Source organism: Pseudopodoces humilis, chromosome 19 (assembly GCF_049639895.1).
Source record: "Pseudopodoces humilis isolate 2021_Gansu_Grassland_sample_001 chromosome 19, ASM4963989v1, whole genome shotgun sequence".
Classification (NCBI taxonomy): Eukaryota; Metazoa; Chordata; class Aves; order Passeriformes; family Paridae; genus Pseudopodoces; species Pseudopodoces humilis.
In genome coordinates, this window is record NC_142218.1 from 7,994,567 (window position 1) to 8,022,481 (window position 27,915).

The 27,915-nt window shown below is 52.5% G+C and overlaps 2 protein-coding genes across 2 annotated transcripts; both read left to right on the plus strand.

Moving 5' to 3' along the window:
• Positions 1-165: 165 nt before the first annotated feature.
• STK35 (serine/threonine kinase 35) lies at positions 166-16,967 on the plus strand. The gene is made up of 3 exons (XM_014254033.2): positions 166-592; positions 5,962-6,709; positions 12,868-16,967. Exons 1-2 carry the CDS (start codon positions 181-183, stop codon positions 6,672-6,674), a joined length of 1,125 nt encoding a protein of 374 aa, XP_014109508.2. The 5' UTR covers positions 166-180; the 3' UTR covers positions 6,675-6,709; positions 12,868-16,967.
• FNDC11 (fibronectin type III domain containing 11) lies at positions 12,321-27,904 on the plus strand. Its single transcript, XM_088064759.1, has 3 exons — positions 12,321-12,347; positions 17,715-17,897; positions 26,918-27,904. The coding sequence occupies exons 1-3, from the start codon at positions 12,321-12,323 to the stop codon at positions 27,902-27,904; spliced, it is 1,197 nt and encodes a 398-aa protein (XP_087920885.1).
• The last annotated feature ends 11 nt before the right edge of the window (positions 27,905-27,915 follow it).

Below are 27,915 nucleotides of genomic sequence, written 5' to 3' on the forward strand. Positions count from 1 at the left end.
CCCCCGCCGCCGGCGCCGCCCCCCCCCCGCGCCGCGGGGGTTCGCCCCGCGCGGCCGCGATTGGCCGAACGCTTAAAGGGGCCGGCAGCGCGCGCTTTTCCGCCCCGCGGCGCGGCGGCGGCATCGGCGCGTGCCCCCTCGCCCGCGCGGCGCTGCCCGCCACGGGGGGGGGGGGGGGCCATGGACGGCGCCCGCCGCGGGACACAAAGGCCGTGGCGGCGGCGGCGGGCGACGCGGCGCGGGGCCATGGCGGCGGCGGCGGTGGCGGGGCCGGGCATCGGCGGTGGCGGCGGGGGCCCCCGGTACAGCCTGCTGGCCGAGATCGGCCGCGGCGCCTACGGCGTGGTGTACGAGGCGGTGTCGGGCCGCAGCGGCGCCCGGCTGGCGGTGAAGCGGATCCGTTGCGACGCTCCCGAGAACGTGGAGCTGGCGCTGGCCGAGTTCTGGGCCCTGACGAGCCTCCGGCGGCAGCACCCCAACGTGGTGCGCTTTGAGGAGTGCGTCCTGCAGCGGCACGGCCTGGGGCAGCGCATGAGCCACGGCAACAAGCGCAGCCAGCTCTACCTGCGCCTCGTCGAGACCTCCCTCAAAGGTACCGGCACCCTCGGGGCATGCCCGGCACGGCCCCAGCGCCCTCCTGGCGCACCTCCCCGGCTGCCCTCCCCCGCCCAGGGCCTCCAGGGTCCCTGTTCCTGATACCCATCCCTACCCCTGAGCACCTGGATCTGCCACCTTCCTGCTGCCATCAATGGCCCCCACACCCGGATCCTCCTGCCCCACTCCCAGGTTACACCCGCAGAGCAGGTTGACTGCTGGGATGTCCCATGCAGGACATCTTGGTTATGTCTCCCTTCTCCATGGCACTCTTCCACAATTACCTGCACCTCAGGCACTGCCGCTGTCTTCGCTTGCTCCCCATCACCCTATTGCTCAAATCCTTCCTGGCCATTAAGACCACCCTGCACTTAATACCACTCAAAACTCCCCCCAGCTCTCATAGTGCCCTTCTTCTCGCCTTGACTCACTGCTTTTCCAGAGTAACCACCTCTGGGTTCTCCCCACTGTGCCCCTGAGCACCGATGACCCCTGCACTCTTTGGGTCCTCCCTGGGATATCTGCTCTAGGCTTGCTGACATCACCCATCCCTGCAGGGCTCCCCCACAGGATTCCTTTGCTGCCAGTCGCCCTGAACACACCTGAGGGACCCGTGTTCCTGTCCCCCATTGTTGTGCCATCCTCTCCACTCTTGTTCCTGTATGAAGCTCCCAGGAAACCATTCCCTAAACCCCACCTGTGTCTTGCAGCCAGTGGGGTCCCACCATGTGCACTGCAGTCCTGCTCCCAATCCTGAGGGGCCCTGTTGTCACCTCCAGGCTCAAACCTAACCCTTGGGGGAGACATCCCAGTGTGCTGGACCCCTGGCTTGCACCGACTCATTCTCCCTTATACCCTAAATCCTGAGATTTGCTGCCCTGACCTGTGCCATAGTCCATAGTCCATACACACATCCCATGGGGACCTTCACAGCCTGTGCCCCAGTCACACCAAGGGGACATCTCTCCCTCTCTGCCCAATGTACTGTCCCATCTCTGATCACCCCAGGGCTGCAGCCTGTTATGGCTCAAGGTCTCACAGTTTTGGACTGTTCCCGTGGCCACCCCATTGCTGGCTCTGTGGGAACACCCCTGGAAGCACTAATGGCTGTAGCCTGGGCTGATACACCCATTTTCCGCTGGGGTCCCTCAGCAGCATCACGGGGCTGTCAGGGGTCACCTCCTGTCACAGCCAATGGTTGTGATGGTAGCATCTCCAAAATGCTCCCTCCCTCCCTTTGCTCCCTTGGCTGCTTGTCAGACCCAGCTTTGCCAACGTGCTGTGAAGATGTGGAAAAATACTGGAGTCCTGTGCCCTTGATGCCCCTGTGCCCCCCAGCCTGCTGTGAGCAGAGCCAGTCACCCCAATCCTTCCTTCCCCAAACTTGTGTGCCGGGATTCCTGTCAGCTCCTTGCAGTGCCCAGTCTCCCTGAGCCCCCAGACCCTGTGCTAGGCACAGAGTTCATGCAAAGCTCCTGAAATCTTTGAGCAAACCTGTGGCTCTGACTGTCCCTGCCTTGCCTGTCCCCTCTATCTGTGGTGGGTGGACATGTCCAGACCTGCCTAGGGACACCATGCATCCCAGCTCCTGCTCTTCCTTCACACAACCACCCAAGGGAGGCTCCCTGAGAAGGGCAGTGTCCAAATTCCTGTACAGCCAGGGCACACAGTTCCCTGGGAGCAGAGCCAACTCTTCCCTTTGGGTGTGTGTCCAGTTGTAGCAGGAATGGGGCTGGCCCCCTCTGTGATGTTGCACATTCTGAGGAGAAGTGGCTTGGCTTGGGGAAAGGTCTTGGGTAGCTGGAGATGCTTCATCTCCAGGTGGGGAAGGAGACCCTTAGATGCCCCATCTCTAGGTGGGGGCTGAGCCTCCTGAATTCCCAGCAGTGGGGAAGGCTTTGCCTGCTCTGGTCCTGCTGCAGCCCCTCAAGGGGAGCAGAGCTGGGCTCTGCATCCCCAGTCTGGACAGGACTAGCTCCTAAAACCAAGCTGGAGCACATTCTCCTTTCTGTCTGCCAGGCTGCCCTCGGGGTTGTGTTGTGCCAGGCAGCCTGTGCTTGCTGCCTTCCCAAGCCTTGGGTCTGATAGATGTGGATAAATATTTTCAAAACAAAAGCTGGAGCTGGATGAGCCCTGCAGGTCTCCTGCTCTCCTTCCCTGTCGGCAGCAGAGCTGGAGCTGTGGCGGTGGCCGTGGAGCTGTGCTGCCGTGCCATTCTGCACGACCGCAGCTGGGCTATTTACGGGCCAGCGCAGATGCTGTGCCAACGTGCTGGGGCTCAGGGCATGGCGAGGATTAATCCGAGACTTTCTGAATTGGGAGCACAACTGTCAGGATACCAGGCGGGGTTTGGTCTCAGCTATGGCACAGAGCCTGAACCTTTATAATTTTAACGAGATGTGAAGTAATTAAATTTAAGGGCAGGGTGTGAAAAGGAAGGTGAAAGCTTGGCGCTGAGCTGGAGGAGAGGCACGTACCCGAGCAATGTGCTCAGAGCCCTGACACAGGAGCACCTCCAGTGCTTGTGCACATCACAAGCCCCTCTAGTTCCTAACTAGAGCAGTGGCAGAGCTGCCTGAAGTGAACAGGTATAAGGTGTTGCTTCCTGTTCCTCCCATATCATCTGTGGGTCCATCACCCTGCCGCCAGCACTCAGCCTCACTCGTGGGCTGCCCTGGCATCACCTACCTTTGTTGCCATCATTCCAACTGCCTGGAATTCCATTCTGCCAGCTCCCATCTCTCTGGTGCGGCCTCCTTGCACAGAGGGAGTCAGAGGTTGCATGTGATGGTGGGCATTGGGGTGCTGCTTCTGCTCTCACTGGATTTTTATTTCCCCGGTGAAGCTGAGCAAATTGGCACGCTGCTAATGAGCTCCCCAGGATGGGGTGGGGGAGGTGTGTGTATGCTGCTGGAAAGATGGAGTGTGAGTGTTTGCCATCCTGTGTTTGGGCAGGGAGCACATGGGGATGCTGGCTTAGTGATAGAGAACAGGTCCAGCCTGTCATTGGCATCTCCTCAGCTCTCGACTGCTTGTCTTCAGTTTGCTTCATCTTTAGGGAGCGCCTTGCCAGCTCTTTATGTTTAAAGATGTTTGTTTTGAAGGCAGGAAGATGATTTAACAACTAAAACACTTTCAGATTATAGAAAGAAAATGATGAAAATGAGGCTTTTGGCTTAAACCTCTACTCTGTGCTCCACCCAAAGTGAAGTGCCTGGTGCTCACAGCTACTGCTGGATCCCTGTCATCTTTCATGCCCTTGCTGAGGTTCAGGGGCCAAGTTTTAAATCAGAGCCTTCCTTATGCTAAAAACAAACCTTGGCTTGTCAGAGCTAACATGTCCTGGCTGCTGAGCGTGTTTGAGCCACTTCCTGTGGGAAGGGGCTGCCAGCAGTGCTGTGTGGATGCTCCCACCTGGCTGTGTGTGAGGGATGTGGGGCTCTGCCATGCTCCCTGTCATGGTTTGATTCCTGGCAGAGAAGAAACAGGCACTCCTCCTTGTGTTTGGGCTGTATGGCTGCAGATGGGAGCAGGAAGGCCAAACCCTGTGTCCTGCTGTGATGTCCCTAGGGTTTATCAAATTGAAGTGGTGGCTGCTGTGTGAGCTGGAACTCTCCTGGCTGTGCCGAGGCCTCTGCTCCTAGGACAAGCAGCCTCTCCTTCAGTTTCTGTGCTGTCATGCCAAAGGTAGCTTGCATCAGAGAAACTGCTTTTCCTGGTCAGCATTTTGGTCTCCAGAGCCAAGCTGTTCTGTGCTGCTCTCAGCTGGCCCTTGGGCTTTCAATGGTGAGCCTCCTTCCAGTCAGATGAGACCCCCAAAGTGCATCCAGTATCCTGTGTAACTCCATCCTGTTCTTTCATCCCCCAGATCTAACCTTCAGACCTAATCTCAGCAAGAGATTGCTGAGGATGGGGAAGTGCAGCCAAATCCTTCTGTTGTGCAGATTTCCATTTCCATAGCAGTAGCCATGGATACAGACTGTTTGTGCAAATAACCAATATTCCCACCCACACCAACTGCTGACCAGTGCAGCCCAGGGCTGGGTGTCCCTGGTAGTCCTTGGCTTTACCTGCTGCTGGAAACTTTTTGCTTTCCCAGATGCTCTCTAGGGCTTTGCTGAAACAAAACCCAACTTTGTCAAATGGGTGGAGTTATTTAACTGCTTTCAAAAACACTTGAGTTTGGCTGTGGGACTTTTTAACTGTGGCAGAGGTGAGTGGTATCCTTCAGCTTCTCTCTTATAGTGCTTGAGGATAAAAAAAAAATCAATTTCTAGAGCAAAATGATGCTCTGGTGGTATGTGCAGGCTCTGCCAATCACCTGGGGGCTCTCTGGAGGAGACTTGGGGTCTGACTGTGGGGTTTGCATTCCTGGCATCAGCTAATGGGGATGGGTCTGTTGCCAGTGCTCCCTGGGGCATCCTGGCATCCCTGGGGAGTACCAGTGGCAGACCTGGCCCCATTAACTGATATGATGCTGTCATGTTCTTCACATGTCTGATTGATGTGCAAGAGAGTCCTTCCTTAGGCAGGAGTTTTATAAAGTCTGAGATGCTCTGAGCTTGAAGAGTTCAGTTTGATGTCTGGTGAAGGTAGAAGCTGTTTGGGGTGTAATACTGAGTAGTAGGAGTACTTATAGTCATAAGTGTGGCTGAGATTACACTCAGCAAACATTGTTTGCAGCTTGGACCTCCAGTTTCCTCTCATTAAAAACTTGTTGGCACTTAATAAAAGCTGGATGAAGTGGCAGTTTCCCCAGCACAAATGCAATCCTTAAATGTACAAAATTGGTTGGGGAAGACCCAGTGGGCAATAGGGCTTGGACACCAGTGTGACGACTCTTGGCAAGACTGTGCTGGTGCAGTGTTAAGGGCTGTGATTTACTCCCTGTGTGCAGTTCCAATAAAGTATATGGAATGAACAGCCAGCCTTTGCCTCCTGCAGCAGAGCTCAGGTGGAAGAGGAGGCATTCATAAAAGTGATTTTTAAATTTTTTTTTCCTGTGGACTCACTGCTAATTGTGCTTTTAGCCTCTGCTGCTTTGGCTGTCAGAGCCTGGGGAGAATAGCCTGATGGTAGGACTAAAGATGTGTTCTCTGCACTTTGCTGGGAGGAAGTCCCTGAGCTGGCTCCCAGCAGTGGGTTTGGATGAATGTGGTGCTGGTGTGTCGTGCTCAACAGGATCCCCAAGTGCTTGAAGCCACAGCAGTGCCACCATCACTGTTGGTGCCCTGCAATGCCATAGGTCCCGGTCACATTCCCCAAACTTTTGCTATCCACATAAACCAGACCTGTTCCTTAGCCATCCTGGGGTTAGTATGTTTGAAATGTGTCTAAAAAACCCACTCTTTTATCCCTTTTGGTCAGGTGAGAGGATCCTGGGCTATGCAGAGGAACCTTGCTACCTGTGGTTTGTCATGGAGTTCTGTGAAGGGGGAGACCTCAACCAGTACGTGCTGTCCCGAAGGCCCGACCCAGCCACCAACAAGAGCTTCATGCTGCAGCTGACCAGTGCCATTGCCTTCCTGCACAAGAACCACATTGTCCACCGGGACCTGAAGCCAGACAACATCCTGATAACTGAGAAATCTGGCACCCCTGTGCTCAAGGTGGCAGACTTTGGGCTGAGCAAGGTCTGTGCTGGCCTGACTGCTCGGGGCAAGGAGGGTGCGCATGAGAACAAAAATGTGAATGTGAACAAGTACTGGCTGTCCTCAGCCTGTGGCTCTGACTTCTACATGGCACCGGAGGTGTGGGAGGGGCACTACACTGCCAAGGCTGACATCTTCGCCCTCGGCATCATCATCTGGGCCATGATTGAGAGGATCACTTTCATTGACGCTGAGACCAAGAAGGAGCTGCTGGGGACTTACATCAAGCAGGGGACCGAGATTGTGCCCGTTGGGGAAGCGCTGCTAGAAAACCCAAAGATGGAGCTGCATATCCCTCAGAAACGCAGGACTTCCATGTCTGAGGGGATCAAGCAGCTCCTGAAAGACATGTTGGCTGCTAACCCGCAGGATCGACCTGATGCCTTTGAGCTTGAAACCAGAATGGACCAGGTTACATGTGCTGCTTAAATTCAGGGCAGGGCACCGCTGTGCTTTGCAGCTGGGTAAGTGATTCGCACTTTTTGTCTTATTTCTGTCGCCTTTACTGGTCCAATGGTGCACTTTGTAGTGGCACAAAGGAGTCTTTTATGTTCCTAGAGCTATTTCTGTAGTGACTCATCAGAGCACTGCTTCTGAGGTTGTTTTCACCTATTCTACTGCAAAAATAAAGTAGAGGTGAGAAATAGAAGTAGCAGCTGCACATGCTGTCACTGCCCCAGGGCCCAGTGGAGCTGGAAGGGCTGGGCAGGAGCCTTGTTCCTCAGAGGTGCTGGCTAGTGGCTGAGACAGGCTGGGGCACAGTGGAGACACGTGCAAGCACTTGGTTTAAGCTTTGGGGACATCTGTCTCTCTCAGGGTCAGGGAGGAATCTCCCAGTTCTGCCTCCTTTGCTGTGTGATGTAATTTCCATGGTCTGTGCTGAAACTCCTTGTCTAGTACCATCCCCCTCCCTTGTGACATTTGAACAGGACACCTCAGGGCCCAGCTGGCTCAGTGGGTAGGCACCAAGTAGCACATCTGTCTTGGCACAAAACTCTTTGCTTTCACCTACAAGGCACATGGGTCCATCCTGTGGATCTGTTTCATTTCCCTATTAAAGGCAGGACTTCCCTTTGGTGTGAACATCAGTGGCCCAAACCCAGGAGATGCTTTGGTCTCCAGCATGTGTGTTTGTAGACCTGTCTGCTCAGGAAGGAAGCTTAAAAACAGCTCTGCTCAGACTGAGCTCAGCTCTGTCCAAACAGAGTCCCCTCCCTTGTCGTGTCCCCACCCCCCCGCTAAACAGTCTGAAGCTCAGAGGTCCTGATCCTGAGGCCTGGGTGGTCACACATGGTCTGGAAGGACCCCCAGGGATGTGATGTAGCTAACAGTGTAACTCCCAGTGACACAGCAGGACTGGGAGGTGTTGCCTAAATGGCAAAGCTGTCTGTAAACAGGAACTGTTACTAGGGATTCTCCCAGCTAAACATTTCAATGAAACTGAAGAATTACATATTACCAGGGGTGAGGCTGACATCTTTCCAGCCCACATCCTTTCTCAGGCTCCTGCAGAGCTGCCTGCCCATCACTGGTCCCAGGAGATCTTTGACAGCCTGCCTGTGTCAGGTGTTGCCATCACAGCTTGGGCCACAGCCCTCACCTCACCCCAGAACCACACAGCCAACTGGACTGGAGCTGATCATGGATGCAAGAGGGCAAAGAGGGAGGAAAACATGTCCCTGGCCAGCACTCACCAGTCCTCAGCTGATGGCTGTGTGCTTGTCCAGTGCTGAGAACAAGCCTCCAGCAGCAGGTGGTGGGGAAGGTGCAGGTATTTTGGTGAGTTTTGCTAAAACCCCTCATTGCTGCCACCTGAGGGGTTTCTGAGCTTATGGAAAACGCTGTGGTGCCTGACCCCCCTCTCTCTGTGTGCCCAGGTACACTCTGTGCTGTATGTAGAGAAATAGGATGGAAGTGAAAAGAGCCATTGGCTGGGTCTTGTTCTTCTCTGTTGGTTTGTCTACACTGGTCCACAGACCATCCCCTCTGCACTTTTCCACTCACAAAATATTTAACACCTATCTCAAGTGCAAGTAACTGGTTCAAGCACTGCTGCCTGGGGCTGGATACTGGTCCCAGTACAAGTGTGGGCTGGGGATTAGGGTGGGGGAGTGAATCTGTGGAAATGTGAGCCCTTAAGATGGGTGTGCTCCAGCCCCGGGGCAAGAGCAGACACCCTGCCTTGTGCCCCGGGGCGAGGCGTGGGGCAGTGGGAGCAGCTCTGCCGCACGTGGAGGGTCAGGCAGGGCTCTGCCATCTGCGCTGGCTCTGTGCTGACACGATGCTGCTGCGTTATGCAACCAGCCCCTGCCCTCGGGGGAAGATTCATCCTGCGCAGATCTGCGGAATAGTACATGAAGGGATAACAAACACCGAGGGGACAGTCCTACCCCGCGGCTGTTTGCTCAAACCCAGCTGCCTTCTGCAGCCCCCCCCCAACACACACACACTCCATCCGTGAGTCTGCACCGATCACTCCGTCGTGACACAGCTGCAGCAGCCAGGGATGCTCTTACATAACCCAGCCTGGCACATGGAGCGTGGTCGCTTGGCCCAGATAGAGCCCAGCACCAGCCATATGTTCTCTGCAAACCCACAGTGCTCCTCCACCTCACTTGTGGGGCAGACAGAATATTTGGTGTGCTTTACCGTATGGTTTTCCTGGTGTAGTTGTGCATTCAAAATTCAAATCAATCAGCCTTCTTCTGGCTGCTATTAAATGCAAATCTTAAATTGGAAACCTGCTTGAGAAGCTTAAAATGGGATTTAGAGCAGAGCCTGAATTCTGCTCTCAGGTAACTTTAGTTGACCGAGAAACTCACGTAACCTCTTCCAACTTATTTGTGGCACTGGCATGTGGCTTTGCTATGCTGGGTTATGCAGCAGGTTCTTCCCCAGGATGGTTCAGGCCTGCTCAGCCTTGGTTCATTCATGTCATAACCTGGAAAACTCTAACCCTCCCCGAGCCAGGGAATTGGATTTTTGCTTATTCTTTGCTATGCCACTGACCTCTTCAGATTTCGCTTCATGTCTCAGTAGCTTTGCCTTTTCTTCTGTCATGGATGCTGCACACACCTGAGAGCTTCATGCTCTGTTACCCTTCCAAAATGCAGATAGCAAATGTCAGTCTCAGACAGGAAAGTGTTTTTGGCTTGGTTTATGCTGGACACTGGGCTGCCTGAGGTGGAGATAACTCCTTGACTTCTTATCTCCTTGCTCTTCCCACAGCTGGTGGTCCGGGGGCAATAGTTCCAGCAGAGGTGGGCAGAGGGGAAAACAAAGGTATTCTCTCTTTAATTTGAACATTTCTTCCCTACCTTCTGCAACTGTTTAGATATAGCCAAGTTTATCTACAGTTCTCTGGAGTTGCTGGCAAAAGCTGCCTTTTGGGCAAAGAGGACAAAAGCCTTTCTAGTGCAATTAGGGAGTGGCTGGGTTGTGCTGGGTATCTGCTGGGTCTCTTTGTGTGATAGCCCAGCACTGACTGCACTGCCCACTAGGGAGTATTTCACCCCTCCTTCACAGTACTGGAAAGCTGGAATGACTCTCCTTTCCTGCGATGTGACATCTTTCTTTCTATGTCGACTTTGTAGTTGCCCTCCAGGTTCCCTGGGGATGGTGAGGGTCCTCCCGGAGATGCTGCTCCTCTGATGGACTGGGTTTGTGCAACCCTTAGGTTGCAGAGGAAAAAGGTGCAGTGGCAATGTCTCCCTTTGCTGCTCACTGCAGTGACACAGGGGCCTTGGCCACAGAAACACAAGGGACAAGTACAGCATCACCCACCACAGTTAAGTGTTTAAGAAACTTTGTAGTTTTGATTCACACAGGACATCAAACTCCAATTGCTGTGATCAGTGTAGAGGCAGTTTGTTCTGGTAGATTGTATTCCATATTTTCACTTGTGGGTAAAATGGTCTGAGTTTGGGTGGATGTTCAAGATGAATGGCAAGAATCTGTGCAGGCTGCAGCGTCTCAGGGGCTGTCATGGGCAGGCAGGTGTTCAATAGCTGTGGCCAGTCTGGTTCTCTCCAGCACTCCTCTGTCACTGGGTTTGATTATTCCAGTTTCAGCTGAAAGTGGCTGTTTGTATTTCCATTGTTCTGCTCTTTGCATTTCCAACGTGCACCAGGAGCTGAACAAGCTCATCTGCTCACCCTGCATGATGGTGTCTATCCTGGCCAGAGCTCTCTGGTGCTGTGCCCAACCACTCCCAGCACTGCTGATAAACTGCTGCCCTGTGGAATTTCAGAGCTGGAGGATGGACAGGGATCAGGGACACAGCAGCAGCTCTGAGAGCTGTCAGTGAACAGGGGCTGCTGCATCAAATTAGATCTCGTCTGTTAGTATCACTCAGCTGACGTTTTACTCACTGGCCAGTTAAAGGACAGCAGTTTAATTCCTGAAACAATGTTGGTTTTGACTTTGGACAGTTTTCAGTGTGGTTTGTGGATCTTGGCATGGACAAAAGCCACAGGACAGTAAAAGCAAGGTCAGTTCCTCTTCTCATAACTGTAGAATGCAGCATCACAGGGGCCATCCCATAGAGTGGCAACACCCTTCTGGGCAGTGTTGATTCTACCTGGGGTGAAATGAAGCCCTGAGAGTGACCTGGACCATGTCACCTCTGGCCAGTTGTATTGGTGTTTGTGTTTGCTCAGTCACCCCTGCTTTGCCTTCTGGGGAGGTCACTGCAGTTGGATGTAAGGATGCACACAAGGAATGCGTCACAAGTATAGGTACAGAGCATGAGGGAAGGCTCAGGAGATAAATCAGGTGCTCAGCCTCCTTCCCTTGCACTCTGTGTTCCCACACAGGGGCAGATGACATGGTTAACACGAGGAGGTGAGGGGTTATCACTCCCTCCTCTGCAGAGTCCTCTCTGCCACCGCCCCTCTGTGTGACCCACGCACTGGTGTCATCTTGCGTGCTGGGTGCGAGGTCCATGGACTGCTGGTTCACATCCTGCTGATGCCGAATGAACACTCGAGCTGATTAAAACTATAAGTGGCATCAGTGGAGGGATTAAATGCTCTTGAACAAGCCCCTGCAAAAATGTGCGTCAGTGGGGTGAGCTCTCCTGCCTCAGAGCAGTGAGCTCAGGGCTACTCGAGCAAGCGCCTTCCCTGAAAATGTTCCTACTCCAGGGAAGCACAAACAGAAACCCTGCCCTACTTGCTAATGAAGCTGCATAATAGGAGAAATCTTCCAGAAGAATCCTTGTATGTTTGCCATGACCTGATGTCTGTGTGCCTCTCGCTTCCTCAAACAGAAAGGCTTTATTCTGATGGCAGCCTGCAAAAGTGGCATCCATTGGTTAACCTCTCCTGGAAAGGAGTGTGCCCACGACCCTGCCTTCTGCTCTGAGCAGCCTTGTCCTTTAGAAATGTGTTTCTCAGACAGGGATTTCTTTAATGAGATTTCCTAGGGCCAAGGGATTGGAGTAATTTCCCAGGCACTGGCATTTTTTGTGCAGCGGGTCTTTCCCACTGCTCCCTTGGTGTCTCTGCAGAGCCCCTTGCCTATCCCTGGTGGGGTGGGACCTGCCCCTGCTGAATGGGGAGCTAAATCCACCCCCCACATTTTTTTCCCATGTAACTGAGTATAGAGCTCATGGACCACCCCCTCTGCTTCCTAGCAGAACCACTGCCCTCAGCTCTGCTGGTGCCTCCTTGAGTTTGGAACATCCTAAAGGATGTATTTTCAGTACAGAAGTGACATCATGTGTACGTGTGTGCTGTTCTTCTGCTGTTCACAGGGAATTTTCTGGGTTGCATACAAATTGTGTGGAAGACGCTGGTGGCTTATGTGCAGAGTTGAACATTCCCATGTCCCTGAGCTCAGAGGACAGGAGGGTGCCAGGGCTGTGGATGAATGGGTGCAGCACCTCTGTTGCTGCAGGGACTGTGGGGGTTGTGGTGTGTTGAGGCTTTGGCTAAAGCAGGGATTGGTGCAGCAAATACCTGCCTGTTCTACTCTAAAACCCCTGTCACTGAGCATTGTTATGGGCTGAGCTACAAACCTCTCCTGCTTCCATTTGCACCAGCCTGGATTTTACCTTTTGCAGAGCCACTCACAATGTCTGAGCTGCTGCTGACGCAGGGGGTGAGTGGTGCAGGGCATCTCTGGGGTTGCAGCTTGTTCCATCTTTCCTGATGGAGTACGGGGAGCCAGCACTCACAGACATGTCACATGTACTCTCAAGGACAGGCTCTGCCGTGGGAACACTTGTCCTTGTTCCAGCAGGAGCTGTGTGGGATGGGGCTGTGTTGTGGAGGTATGGGGAGCCCCAGCCAGCCTGTCCCAGCTCAGCCCCTGCCCTGGGGCAGCTGGACATGTGCTGTCCTTGGCAGTGTGCTCCATATGCTGCTGTCTGAATCCCTCTGGGAAAAAACTGACTGTAAACTGAGCCCAATTCCTATCTGGATCAATAGCAAAAGCACTGGGCAGTAGAGAGATGTGGCAGCACTCGTTTTGGACTAACTGGGATAAGTGGGCAGGTGGCAGGAGTGGTGTCCTACACCCCCTCCGTCCAGCAGCCAATTCCTGGAGTCACAATGTAATAACTGAGACAAATCATCGACAAGCCTGACCTCTCTTTCTCCTCTCTTCTTTTTTCTTGCAGATTTATTTACCAGGGACCCATAATCTCCATTATTTACGTGCAACAAGGAAGTCAAAGATAAGGGAAGATGATGATACAGAAGATCCCTGGTCTGCAGGATCTCTGGCAATGTGAAATATTTGGGTATTACTTTTTGTGTTGGGAAGGGGTGTTGTGGGGGTGCGGGAGGGGGCTTCAGGGACCTGTGGAAGAACACAAGCTGGCAGCTGTCACACTCATGAGACTTTGAAACAAGATCCAGAGAGCAGAGCTGCCTTTGCCCAGCCCTCCCTATGTCTCCTGTGCTGCTGTTTGACTCAGTAGATGTTTCTAAGAATGTGGGTTCATAAAAAAGTGGGAATCAGCAGCCTGGTGGCGAGGTGTGCTGCCAGGCACCAGCTCCAAGTCCAGCTGGGCACAGTTTTGGGTTCGAAGCTATTGATTTTGCCTAGGGAGAATGGGAGCAAAGTGGTGGCTAGGTTTGCATTGGGAGTGCAGTGCTTTAGGAAAAATAAGTCTTTTGGACCACATCTTGCAAGCAGCTAAATAACTTCATAGCAGGCAGCTCCTGAATAGGTGGTGCTGCCCAGGCTTGTGAGCAGCTGACATTAGGATAGAGTAGGATAAACAAGCTGGAAAGCCATTTGGCAAAGCAGGTCTTCTCAAGCTGGATTTCATGATCATCTTTGTTACTGTCTTTCTATACAGAGGGAACTGGGGAGCTGCTGAGTACATTTTCAGGTTGATATCATCCAAGAGAAACAGAAAGCAGTCCACTGCTCTGATCCATTTAATGCCAAACTTCAGTCGATAGGAACAATGCTGTGGAGAGAAGGAGGTTTGGCCTTAATGGGTCATGGGCTGGATTCTAGCCTCCCACAGGACACTTTTTTCCTGCTAGCTAATGATCTCCAGGAAGCAAAAGGCAATGCTGCAGTTCAGGGTGTGTTACAGTACAGCTCAGGTCAGGAGATTGGAGCCTCAGGCTGAGCAGTTAATACTCGTAGCAAAACTCCTATTCTCGGGCTGCCCTGTGTTGATGATCTTTAGACTTTGCTCACTGTAAATGCAATGTAAAGCACCACCTCTTCTCCACCCTGCAGCTTCTGAACCACCTAAAATGTTTCTCAGCAGGTGAAATCACCCAGCAGTGGTTTGAGAAGTGGGCTGGTCTGACCCAGCATCACTCCTGAGCTGCCAGGGTGCTCAGTCTGGAGCTGGCCATGGGTAGGAAAGGGTCAGCCTGGCCCCTTCATCCCTGGCTGTGGGAACTGCTTGCCTACAGCTTTCCTCTGACATCACTGGAAGGTTCCTAACTGGCAGCACCTCCCTGTATCTCCTCAATGTACTATGCTGACCTCACAGGAGTGAATGGAAAAGGAGGAAATTCAGGTGGGCTCAGGCAGAGCAGGGAAAGGATGGAGAGGCTTCTTTCTTCTCTTCCATCTATTCCAGGACACAAAGCTAGAGCTGTGGCTGCAGGAAGGCCTGGTCCTTCTTAGGAGGACCAGGAGGCTCTAGACTGGTTGTCTGTGACTTGTGAAGGTTTGAACAGCACAAATGCACTGCCAAGCCCTTGTTCTCACACTGTGCTTGTGTTTGTCCCTAGGGATGCTTCTGTGGGCTGTCACTGGGTGGGATTCCTCCAGCTTCCTGTGCTGCATCCCACAGGAAGGGGAGAGTGAACCATTTAGCTCACAAGTGCAGTGTTAGTGCCCTGATCACTGGACCATCCTTCTTCCACCTGGCAGAGCCTTTGCTCCTGACTGTTACAGCTGTTCTAACCAAACCCTGGCCTGAATGGGTGCAGTAAGAGGGCAGGAGGTGAAGCTGGAAGGCAGTGAGTGGATTGCCCTGTTCTTGTCAGGACAGGAGTGAGTCCAGCAGGCCCTGGGAGGGTCAGCCCTCTTGGTCCACTGCTGTTTCAGGCCATCTTCAAACCACACGTCTCCACCTCAGCTTTTGCATTGCAGATGTGTTTTTCAAGCAGCTTGATGTTAGTGAGCTAGACCGTAGTGCCTTACTTAGGATTTAGCAAACACTTCCAAGGAGGGGTCCTAGGGCTGCTAGCCTTTGGCCAACGTGGATGTTTCCCTGATTAGTTTGTCCTTTTAAGATCATTTCTCTCTGATTTTGCTGCTGTTTGTGCTCAACTCCCCAGACTATACAGGAACCTTGTGTTTACAGCTCCCTACATCTCTCCTTCAGTTACTTTGGCCCAGACCAGCACTTCCTCTAGAACAAGGTGGCAACAGAGAACAGCTCAAACCTGCATATGCTGTGGGATGGAGAATGTTTAAGCTTCTCTTCCCAGGTGGGTCTATTTGGGCTCACCTGCCCAGCTCCTGCAGGCCAAACTTCTTCCTCTGCTGTGGATGTTTGGCACTAAAGTGCACCGCTGGGAAAATCCAAGTTAAAGAAAGCAGCATCAAGCCTGTGGCCCGTTTCCCAGCCCAGGGCCATGCTGTCTGTCTCTTTCTGGATGCAGTGAAGCTGAGCATCCAGGTGCTGGGGGTAGCTGGTTAGTCTGGGGGGAGCTAAGCCCCCCTTGCAGAACTCTCTGGGCTCGTGTGGCCCCAGATGGTGTCCACGCCAGGAGAGTGATTGTATGAAACTGTTTACTTCTGATTTTGCTGTTTACAAGAGGGATGTGGGGTGGGTGGGGGGAACAAGCCAAGCCTCAGGAGGATTGGGCAACGTGTTATCTGCACCAGCCTGCAGCAAGGCCGACACCACCGGCATCATGCAGGTGTCACGGGGATCTCCCGGCCAGCTTTGGTCCATTGGGAGGAAAGCAGTGGTGGCTCTAGCCTAGAGGGGTTAGATTAGCTCCCCTATATCCCCTTGCTGCTGTGTTTGAGGTTCAGCAGTGCTAGTGACAGATAAGAGTTACCCCTGTGGTCTTCCTTTACTCCTCAGGACCCAGCTCCTTCACATATCACAGGCTCACAGAGCCTTTCTGGAGCAATAAGATGTAAAACAAGCATTACCATCGTGGAAATCCTCCGTTGTGTGCAGTGTCTGTTTCCTCTGTATGCAGTATGAGTCTGGGTTTAAGCCTGCCAAGTGTCACAGGGTATCTGCTGCAGGACACAAACTGGGATTTGTTTCCCTGGGCTTTCTGCAGGTCAGGAGAACAGGGAAACGTGCTGCTGCTTTCCTTCCTTACCCCAGACCTGTGCTGCCCAAGCCTCACACTACAGCTGCCTGGGGCAAGGGTACTCCTGGTCCCCTTTTCGGCAGTGCTGGCATGGGAGGGGTGAGCGGAGCTCAGTGCTGTGCTCCACTCCTCACAGCCCCATCCCATCAGCCAGGGCAGCACTGGGAAAGCAGAGCTCTCATTTCCTTTGCACCGGGATGCAGCCAATGCTTGTGCTACTGGCATGGGAAGAGTTGTGCTAGTGGCTCCTGTGCTGCCCAGCTTCTTACAGGCACATCCAGCGTGTGGGTCCTTTAAGTCCAGAAGCATTTAACACTTCAGGGCAGGGTGTCTGGGTTGGTGGATGTAGCTGGAAGGGAAGTGCAGGGAGCTGCTCTCTTCCAGCTGTGATCTGCCAGATCATTTCTCTGCAGCCTGCCCAAGTGCTTTTAGCCCTGAGGGTGTGTCTAGGCTGCTGGAAGAGCTCACAGGGGCCACACAGAAGTGCCTGGTGTACCCAGGCCAGCATGGGTCTTCAACTCATCCAGCAGACAACAGCATCTTTGCAGGGTGAGCTGCTTCACTACCACACCAGCAGGGTTCTGGGTAAGCCCCAGGATGGGGGCACCCTGCCCCAGCCCTACTGAGGGTTCTCCCTGCTGCCCAGAGCTCCTGTGATGAGCTAGCAAGAGCAGAAGGCTTAAACCCAGACTCTAAACTAAAGATAATATTAGTAAATAAATCTGTATTTTTCTTTTATTTCTTTTTTTCTTCTTTTTTTTTTTTTTTTTGCACAGAAGCTGGTAATCTAGGACCTATGTGTGAACAACTTTATATAAATATTTTTTGTACTTGGTTTACTTGGGTTGGTATGAAACGTTCTATTTAAGTTCTTTGAACACTGTGGATCCCCTGATGTGTATGAATGCAGAGGCTTTGTAAATTAAGGGACGTTTGTGTGAATAAAGCTATTTGATGGGGTTGAAAAGCCACACACAACTTGAAATGTGAGCTCTGTGTGTTTGTCCTTTGCTGGCAGCAGTGGACTGGAGGGCAGGACCACCTAAACCCAGCTGGAACTGGGCTAGCTGGCCTGACCTCAGGGCTTAGGGTACTAAACCAAAGCACCCTGGCCAGTGCCAACCAGAACGTGGCTCCCTGGCATGTGGCACTTGTGGCCCTTTATCTTTGCCGTGGATTAGGATTAGCCCTGTTCTTGATGCAGACACCAAGTAGGACATTGTGATTAGCAGGACCGGCAAGCTTGGCCTCTGCCTGCACAGAAACACCTCCCCATCCTGCCCTTTCCTCCCCATCTGGCCACAAGCTGGCAACCCTATGGTTCAGGAGCCAGAAAGGACAAGCAACCCCTCACCCAGCTGCCTGCCCACTCTGGAGTTGCCTGCAAGCCCCACAAGGAAAATGCCCAGCACAACTACCAACTTGAGTAGCCAGTTTCTCCCTTTGTACAGATCCTCTGCCCCAAATACCAGATGACCAAGCTGGTCACAGCAGCTGGGAGCCTCCAGTGCCACAACTGCTATCCATGATGTGAAAAGCATCACGAGGCTGAGCCGCATCCTGCAGCCACGAGAAGTTTTCCTATCTGTGATGTTCCACAGGTGCCCAGCAGCCTGGGGCCACCCCGAGCCGGCGTGGGACACAGGATGTCCCGGCATCCAAGGGCTGTGCTCCGCTGCTTGCCAGCCCTTGCGTAACGGCCCTGCAGCCTCGCACGACCCGCGGCAGCCGCAGCGCCCGCACCGGGACGTGCTGGGCAGCCAGTCCTTCCCTCCCGCTCCCCCTGCGGCAGCCCCAGCACCGCGTGGCCGTGGGCTCCCCCCGCACGGCTGTCAGCATTGTGCTCTTTAATCGCTGCCGACAGGCACTTAAAATGGATGTTTTCAGCCCAGTGGGGCCACGGGGATGCTGGTCGACCACAGCTGGAGCGATGCCAGAGCGGCCCTGCTCACTGGCTGGCAAGGGGGCCCCAAGCTGTGTTTCCTCCCGCTTCCTGTTGGGTTATCTTGGGCATTCACTGTGCAGCACCCACTGTGAGGGGCAGTCCGGGGTGCTGAAACATCCCCCCCCAGTCCTGCCCAGAGCATGTGGCCTGCAGTCAGGGAAGGGGCTGCATTGCCTCCAGTCACACTGGCCCTCAGTGTGGGACAAGCCCCGAGACTGTCCCTGTCCCGGTGACAGGTGCAGCTGCAGAGACTCACTGTGGTACACTGCTGTTCCCCACCAAATGCAGTCATGCCCAGAATCTCTGTCATAAGTGCTGTGGCACCTCCAAGAACACTTCTGCTCTTTCCCCTGGTTTAAGCTACACTGGTGACAAGGATCATGTTGCCTCCAGGCTCGTGCCATCTTGTTCTTCTTTGTGACCAGACCCAAAATATGCTCTGTGAGCTCCATGGCCTCTGACTCCCATCTCAGCCCTTGAAAATGGGGTGAAACTGAACCCCAGCAGGAGCTTGGGGCTGGAGCCTGGCTCACCTCTCACGTGTGCAGCAGGTGAGGAGCCGGTAAAAGCAGGTGACCGCACAGCACAGCTGAAAAGCACCATTAATGAGGAAGTTGATGTCAGTCACCAGGAGAGATGTTTCACTCTGGATTTGCTCTCTGGAGACCTGCTATTTCACATGCAAGGAGGTTTGCTGAACTCCACAAAGGTGCTTCAAGCATTTGACAGCTGACAGAATCCCCCAAGAGCCACCAGCCCTGTGCTCCTTGAGGTTTAGGAGTGGGGCTTGTGCTGGGGCAGAACTGCACATGGCAAAGGCCACGGCCAGGCAGCAGGCCAAGTGTGGGAAAGGCAAGGACAGCCCTGGCAGCCACTGTGGCCGTGAGGCCAGTCACACTCCCTGAGTGTCAGCACCAACCTCACCTGGAGGGATTAAACCTCAGAGTAGAGGTGAGGTGCTGCAGCCATGGCTTTGCTCTCTGCTTGCACACAGAAACATTTTCAAGAGTCTCCTCTCCAAAGAAGCTGTGTTTTACAGCTGAAGCACTAAGTCTTTAATCACAAAACATAAGTCCATGTTTCTTTTAAGACCTCTTGAGCTCCTCAAGCAGCAGCCACTTCAGCAGCCCTCTGTGAGCCAGAGCGACACCAGCTGCTGCTTGAGCTGGTGGGAGGAGAGCAAGGTCCATTGTATCGGCAAAGGACATTCATTTGCCTCATCCGCACATTGATGAATTGCTCCACTTGCCCGTGTCAGGCTACAGCACAGCAGAGGATGAACAGCTAAAGCTGCACTAAGCCCACACACTCCATTGAGCTGGGAGATGACTCAGAGGAGGCTCTCGGTGCGGGTGGAGGTGACAATAAACACAAGGGACAAAAGCCAAATGAGCAGGGACTCTGCTCTCCCCACTGACCCACTATGAGGCAGAAGCCTGGACCCTCCTCATCCCCTGTCCCTCTGTTCAACGGCAAGACAGTCAAGCGGGTCCTTGGACAGCCCAGCCCCAGTGCTCTGCCACAAAGCACACAAGGCCACGGATGGCACCAAGCTTAAATACCTTTCATCCCACTGCACACAATATCCTAGCACCTCCCCAGCTCTGACAGGAGCAGTGCAGTGTGTGTGTAATTGCCGTGGCCCCCATTCCTCCCTCTGCAGAACCCAGGCAGCCCTGCCCATGGGACCCAGGGGATTGAGCAGGGGGAGCAGCATCGCCCAAACCACCTCCTGATTCCACCCAAGGCTTCAAAATATGTGATTTTTGCCTGCAATCTGTCTCAAATGCATTGTGCAGTCTGCCCACCCCACGCACACCCCACCTGCCTCTCCCCACAGTAGGGACTGCACGTGGCAGCAGCAGCAGCATCACCCACAGCCACTTCGGGTCAGTCTCAGTTCCGTGAACAAAAGCTGCTTCCCCAGCTCGTTTCCTGACAGAGCTGATGGCCTGTGCCCCGCTGGGGACCCAGAACTTGCTGGGAGGCATCAAGGGAGGGAATTAAGAACTATTTCCTCTGCCAGAGATAAGATCTCTAAACAAGCTTCTCAGCCAAGAACTTTAATTTTTTCATTTTACAGGTTTTGCAAGGGAATCTTATTCTCCAGAATTGCATCCGCCTCCAACCCCACTTAGAGCTGCCAAAGCCTGCACTTCCCCCGGGACCAGCCTGCAAGCAGCAGAGATGGATGGGATGACAGGGGCATGACTTCACCCTTCTGTCCTGCTGCTGGAGCCAGGGGCTCTCAGGGTTCCCAGAGGAGCCCCTGCTCTGGCCCTGTGCTGTATCCCCTCCATCTCCCCTGGATCAACCCCCCAGACCACAGCCATAGGGTGCCACAGCCCCTGCCTCAGCATAGGGGATGGATGAGGCCCTGGGGAGAGCATCCCTGTGAGCAGCAGCAAAGCCCAACATGACTCCTCGCTCTGAGTCTGCTCCCTCTGCACACATCCAGCCCCACAGTCACTCCTATTTAACCCAGGAAGGGCCAGTGTCTGGTCGTGTGAAAGATGCTCGTGCCCCCCCACCCCCCCGAAAAGCTTTCTGGGAATCAGTGAGGGCACTAAACTGGCTGTGCAGAGTTCACCTCCCCTTCTCCACAAACCCAAGCAGGTTATCTCACTGCGAGCCTCAATCCCTCCTTGTGGCACAGACATGCCACAGTCCTGGCCTTTCACACAGACAAATGTTCCTTAAACCACTGTAGCATTCAAGAAATAAAAGTCCCTGCCTTGCTCCTGCCCTGGCAGTTTGCAGTCCCCCTTGCTGCTGTGGGATCAAACGCTTCAGGCTGATTTATCCATGGGAGATGGAAGCCCAGACAGATGGGAGGGAGCACAAGCCCAGCCGGGCGATAAATCACAGCAGGGCAGCTCTGCCTGCCCTGCTCCGCGGCTGTGCTGGTCACCGCGCTCCCAGCGGGATCAATGCCCGAGCCCTGAGCTGTGTCCATGTCCCATCCCTTGGGAAGGGCAGATATCCAGCTCCCCAGGCATGCTGCACCCCGGCATCATCCCGGCTGTGCTCCCCGCCAGGCACAGCCCGGAGCAGCGACCAGGGGACAAAGCCGCAGGCTCAGCAAGCTCCTCATTTCCCGTCTTTGCTCTCCCACAGCAGAGGAAATGTGACCCCCTTGGGAAGTTTCCTGGAAAAAAGGGAAGCACGCTCGCTGCTGGAATGAGGCTGCCAGCAAGGGATGTCTCATGGGATCTGGGACAGGAAAACCTGCCTTGAACTTACGCTCAAGGACATCTGTCTTGCAAAGCTCAGCACAGCACAAGGAGATTCGAACGGGCTTTTGATGAGCTTCCAGCAAGAAAAAGGAGCTCCCCTGACCCCGCTCCATCTCCCTGAGCGAGATCATCAATAAACCAGAGCCGCTGCAGCCTGCGGCTCAGATGGGCTCTCCACTATCATGTCCGCACGTGTTGGGTGCTTAAATTAATGTCACCGCTGGAGAAAGGAGGGGGTGCCCACCCCAGGGGTCCCCTTTGGTGCCAAAATTTGTCCAGGCTGTCCATCCATCATCAGGGGAGCAAAGAAGAGCCTAGGAGGCAACTGCTCCTATGGAAATATGGGGCATTCAACCCTGCATGACCGTGAGGCTCAGACCAGGGAAGATTTTTGTCCCAAACCAGTCTCCAAACCCCCAAATTTATTGACCTGCTGTATGCCAACAGCACTACAAAACTCTGGCACGTCCAGGCTTTGGGGCTCCTTCCTCGGATGCCATTGGTGGGTGTAATGAGCTGGAGATAATTGCAGCCTCGGGGACACAATTAACTCTTTCCTGCCCTGGTCCAGCTGGGGCTTTTGCATCCCACAAGAGCAATTCCCTCCCTCCTTCCCCCGGGTTCCTTAGAAAACTTTAATTCCTCTTCCTTCTCAAAGCGAGCCTCTGAATCAGAGTCTGACGAACGCCACGAGTTCACTGATGTGTGGCTGTGATTTAGAGTTGGAATATATTTGGAATGTATAATTTATTTCAGGTATTTGAGGCACCAGTGAAACTGGGAGCAAGCAGTGAGTAAATCAGTCATACCCTTGTGATGATGGGGGCTGCAGCCTTTACGTTGCTCTGAAAATCCTGCTTCCACACAGCCAGGTGAATATCATGAAGGATGGGTACTATTTGGGGCTGCAGGGATAACTCAGGCACCCTGGAGGAGGTGACGCTGGGAGACTTTCGTGACGGTGCTGCCATTGGGACACAACCTCTAGCAGAAAGGTCAGTGGTGCACAGCCCTCTATTCTGGGACAGTGATCACCTTGAAGTGCTGCCCAAAGAGCTGCTCCAAACCTGGCACCCACCTCCACCTGCCAGGTACCACCTGGAAGCAGCAGAAGAGGAACCAGACACAAAGTCCACCCTCCTCGCTGCCTCTGTGGTTGTTGCCTTTACAGCAAGTCTCTTTTTCAGAAATGCAGAAGATGTGAAATATGAAGACAGAAATTGCCAGCGACTTTTAATTTGGGTTCTGCCAATTTTTCTGTTCCAGCTATTGATTTTCCATAAAGATTAATCCCTGCTCCCAGCCTTATCTGACAGACACTATCTAGATGTTTTGCTTACCCTGAGTGGGGAAATATATGTTTTATTAAGTGTCAGAGCTCACTAATGAGAAGAAGGAGGAAAATCAATTGTCTGCTTATATCTTGATCTCAGACAGGACTAACAAGTTCTTTATTTTGATGCTGTAGACAGGCAGAGTGACAAACAGAGTGACAGTGGCCGTCAGCTCTGTCATGGAGACAACTCAGCTGATAAGGAGGGCAAAGGGTTACATGGTGTTGAAGGCTTCAAACACATTTGTATGTGTATTAATTCAACGAGATTCATAGAATGCTATAAAATCCTATAGTTGAATTGATCCCTGATGAAAAGTGATGGAAAACACTAAAATTTCTGCAGACTCTAAGCAGGTTTATTCTCCTATCCCTAAAACCAAGAAAACAGCTTAGCCAGCAGCTCAGGGTAGGGACTGCTAAAGGGATTCCATTTTTCCACCCTAAAGTTGGGATTCAGGTTAGTATTTATGGCAATAGAAGTACAAGCAAGGTCAGTGCAAGTCTCTGCACAACTCCAGCCATAACCCCATTTCAAACACGCACCATGCTGTGGTTATAGAAAGTGCTCAAGTGAAAGGACATGAGCATTAAGGTCCCTTCCAGACCAAGCCATCCTGTAATTCTATGATTCCATGATTCCTCCTTGGGTATCTGGCACAGAGCCCAGCTGGAAAAGGAGGCAAGATAAGCTGGACCTCCACAGGACTCTTCTCATACCCTCAGACCACCAAGGCTGATTGGAAAGGACAGCTCTATTTCCCAGCATACACAGTCCAAACAACAGGATCAAGACCCATGACATTCATTTCCCACAGAAACTTTGTGTAATTATCAAATACTAATCTCCACTGTCCCTCCTCTCCAAACAAGGCTACCAACCTGCTTTCACTCATATTTGTTATCTCCTTTGTCTGTTAGAGGATCACACCTGACAGTTGTATAGTTAATCTCTTGGCAGCTGTGAAATGAAATGGTAAGCTCTGGCTGCCTTGAGAAGATGCATTGATTTCTTAAAATGACACATCGCCTCCTCCCTTGATGTTCAAGCAGGAGCTCAGGGCTGGTGTTATGGATCCTGCCTGTCATTCAATTAAAAAAGCTTAGCGGAGATACTCCAGCTGAGTGCACCAGACAGCATTAAGGCTAAGCCCTGACCCAAAGATTTAATAGCAGGGAGTACAAAGGCACCTTCAGCCCCAGAGGCTCGACCAGCTTGCTGAGGAGTTCACCAGTTGGGGTATGGAGCTTGCCACCATGAACCAGACAAGGCACGCTCTTCTCCACAGTAACACAGCTGACTGGGCAGCCAGGTCCCATAGGAAAGCAGAGAAGGAAAATCCCTTCCTTCCCAGAAGGAAGTTTGCTGTACTTAATGGAACATTTTATATCCTATTTAAACACAGCTCTTTCATAAGGATTATGTGTTTAACAAAACTCTTGACACTATGAAACAGCTGCAGTTTTACTGTGGAGAGTGAAGCATTGGTGTCTGGCCTCAGATGGACTTTGCAAGATTCTCCCTCAAGACGCAAATAAGCCCCCATTTGCAGCAATAGCAATATGCAGCCATAAATCCCAGAGTGCTTTATCTGAGATTTAGATCAGATATTAGGAAGAAATTCTTACTTATGAGGGTGGTGAGGCTCTGGCACAAATTGCCCAGGGAAGCTATGGCTGGCCCATCCCTGGAAGTGCTTAAGGCCAGGTTGGATGGGGCTTGCAGCAGCCTGGGACAGTGGAAGGTGTCCCTGCCCATGCAGGGAGTGGAACAAGGACCTCCCAGCCCAAGCCATTCTGTGAATCCATCATTTCACGGTTCCATCGTGTTACATTCCACCTTCCCCGGTGCCACCATCCCATTGTGACACAGCGGTGGGCATCGAGTGCCGTGTGCTGCCCCATGTCAGCACTTAGCAGACGCTGCAGACACGTCTCGTTGCACGGGCAGAGCAGGTCCCCTCTCCCCACGACGCCCGCTGTCACCGAGCCTGAAGCCTCCGAAGGTCCGAGGGACCGGGGAGGGGGAAAGCGGCCGGGAAGGAGAATACTGGGATTTACTGCCATCGCTACCCATGGCAGGGGCGTGGAACGGGATGAGCTTTAAAGTCTTTCCGACCCAAACGATTCTGTGAATTACGGAGGGGAGGATACGAACGATTCCAGGGTTTGTCCTGGTTCGGCCGCAGCTCCCCAGGCCGAGGGGTCGCCGTGGCAACGGCCGCGTCCTGCCGGGCCTGGCCGGGCCGGGCCGCGGGTGGATCCGGCCGGGCCGCGCCGGGACCGGAGCACCTGGACACAGCTCCCGGGGCCTGAGGAGTACCTGGACACAGCTCCCGGGGCCTGAGGAGTACCTGGACACAGCTCCCGGGGCCTGACAAGGTGGGCCGGAGCCCGAGGGGGCAGCCCCCGGGACCTCTCCAAACCCCGGCCTGGGTGAACACAGAGCCCTCTCCTTGGGTGATGCAGCCCCCGCTCCCCGGCTGCAAACAGAGCAGCAGTGCAGGGAATGCAGCCCGCCCTCCATGGCAGGAGGGGAAAAAAAAAAACCGGGATGTAAAAGCACGGGAAAAAGCAAGGGAAAACAAGCACAATGACAGCTCGGTCTGTGGGCAAACACATTGCTCGGCAGAGCCAAATCCCTCCAAGAGTGGGGAATGTCACCTGGCACATGTGCTGGTCCTGCTGCTTCATACACGATGCCGGGAGCTGGCACTGCTTTGGTTTAGGTCGGGGTTTTTTTGTGGAAAGAAAAACGTGAAAAGGAAATACAGCTTGTTTTTCTTTTAGTTGGCAGCTCTCTTGGAAGATAAAGTTGCAAATGAGTGACTTACTATAAACTGTGGTGCAGCTCAGGGCCAGACAGCTGAAAGGTTTACAAATGCTTGGAATTCCTATGAGGAAGTGTTATTAGTTCTGTTATGAATTTAGGGAAAATGAGACCAAGAAAAATGTCTTTGTTAAGTGGATCTCATTATCTAGCTTCTATAGGGCATGTAAGAATGAAGATATCCCAATTAGATCTTAGTTTCTTACTGTATTTATTTTGTTTTAAAATCAAGTGTATTCAGCTTGTGAAAACCACCTAAATATCCGTCTGAGTTCTCATTACAGTGTCACTGAGAACAGGGACACAGGCATTTATTTAGCTAATTGTTGTTTGTGGTACATAAGCTGTGTGAGCCACAGGCACTTCAGCTAAAGCACAACAAACACCTTCCACCTTGGCACAGATGGCACCATCAGCCAGGGCACATTTTTGCCAGTAAATGAAGTATAAAATCATCCCAGAATGGTTTGAGTTAGAAAGGACCTTGAAGCTTATTTCATTCCAATGCCCTGCCATGGGCAGGGACACCTTCCACTATTCCAGGTTGCTCCAAGCCCCATCCAACCTGGCCTTGAACACCTCCAGGGATGGGGCAGGCACAGCTTCTCTGGGCAATCTATGCCAGAGCTTTACCACCCTCACAAGTAAGAATTTCTTCCTAATATCCCATCTAACCCTGCCTTCTGTCAGTTTGAGGTCATTCCCTCTTGTCCCCTCACTCCAGAACCCTGTAAACAGCTAAGATCAAGCCAGCAGAAGTGGTGCTGTAAGAACCACTGCCTAAACACCCCCACAGCAAACTGTTACCTCTTTACAGGTGCTTTACATTTATGTCATTCTCTTGTTGTACATTGCAGAAAAGCAAATAGACCTCATGGTCTGAGATGATGCAAACTGAACGCAAAGATAGGGAAAGCAGCACATCACAGAAAACACTGTCAGGTTATGACTGTCAATCCATTGGTGAAGGTAGAAGCACAAGGAAAACGCTGTCATTCCTCTTGGAAGCTGTTGTGAGGTGGCACTGGGTGGATTGTGTTGTTCTGCCTGCTGCATTCCAGCTCACGTGGGGGCAGAGGGTTAATTTGAGTCACCAACGTGATTATATAGCTGTAGGAACTGGCTGAGGAGATGGGCCTCAAACCTCAACAGCCTGGCAGATTACAAAGAGAGAAAAATAGGCATCTCCAGAGAGGCAGAAGAATGGAAAGAAATTGCTTACAGGAGTACAAAGGCAGCTAATTAAAATGAAACAAGATAATAAGATAGGGAGAAATTTTGGCAGAGTGTATCAGAGAATAGTTCCTGTCAGTGAATCTGTTAAGTAGAGGTAGAACCTCTCAAGGGCAGGTAGAGGGAGACCAGTTGGAATACATATAAGTAGAGGATACATAACATTAGAAACCATACAAGTATAAAGGATAATTCCTCTGGAACTACATCTAGTCTGACAGTTCTTTATAAGCTAAGCTTTAATTAAGAGAGAAGAGTCACAGCCATGATTGTACTCCCTCACAGCTGCTTTCCCTTTGGTTCTTAATGTTATTATTGTTGCTTTCCTACACAGCACCCAAGCTTTGGAAACATGGCTAAGGTTTCACATGAGACTGAAACCACTTCGGACAGTACAGCACCCAGAGAAGAACAGGATGACAATGCCAGCATGGAGCAGTACTTGAGAAACAAAAACCTTGTTCTGGATTTCCTGCGCTCTGACCTGAACCCCCACCACCTCCAGTACCACTGGAACAAAGTTCATCTTCTGAAGAAGTGTTACTTTTACTTGAAGTTTGAGCCCAGACACGTGTGCGTGAGAGACCAGAACAATATGATGATTTTTGCTGACATCTTGCAAATAGCAAACCCCTGCCAATTACAGAAGATCAAGAAGGTGGGAAAAAAACAGACTGAAATCCAGCTGGCACTTTTAACTGAGCTGTTGGAACAGTTGGAACGAGGTCGGGAGGAGCTCAGCCGTTACGTACAGATCTGTGACGTGGAAACTTTCCTCTCCCAGTGGGACTTGAATATAAAGAGAGTGCTCAAGCTCTCCATGTTTTTCAATAAGCTCATCTCCTTGGAGGAGCCGAGGAAGCTCCATGTCAAGCATAGTTTGGTGTCACAGATACATCTTGGAGGTGCTCTACACCCTCCCATTAATTTTTCTATCTATACTAAGAAGCCGCCGATTTTTGATCGGATAGAGTCGTTTGCATGCCAGACCTGGGCCCAGCTCAAATGGTTCACTGAAAGTCAGGAGTCACACCTTGAACGATGGCAGCTGGAGATCAAGCTCGTGACAGATGACAGTCAGACAGAGCCAGGATACGGTCGGACCCAGGAAGTCATCTCCAACCCGTGTGTAATCAACCACCTGCTGCCTGGCAGGTTGTATGAGTTCAAAGTGAGGAGATCCGACACTCACACGCTCGTCTACTCGCAGTGGCACGACTGCATTGTATTGAAGACAAAAACTCACCCTACTGAAGACACCAAGGAAGCCCCCAACCGCAGCCTGATGAGGCGGCTCTCGAGACCGACTCCCCCAGTTTAATGGTTTAATGA

Excerpts from the sequence above, each read along its gene's own strand:
- STK35 (XM_014254033.2), top strand. The coding sequence starts at position 181 with ATGGACGGCGCCCGCCGCGGGACACAAAGGCCGTGGCGGCGGCGGCGG. Across the intron at positions 593-5,961 it reads CGTCGAGACCTCCCTCAAAG|GTGAGAGGATCCTGGGCTAT; the intron begins GTACCGGCACCC and ends CCTTTTGGTCAG.
- FNDC11 (XM_088064759.1), top strand. The coding sequence starts at position 12,321 with ATGTCTGAGCTGCTGCTGACGCAGGGG. Across the intron at positions 12,348-17,714 it reads AGCTGCTGCTGACGCAGGGG|CCTCGCACGACCCGCGGCAG; the intron begins GTGAGTGGTGCA and ends ACGGCCCTGCAG. Across the intron at positions 17,898-26,917 it reads AAATGGATGTTTTCAGCCCA|CACCCAAGCTTTGGAAACAT; the intron begins GTGGGGCCACGG and ends TTTCCTACACAG.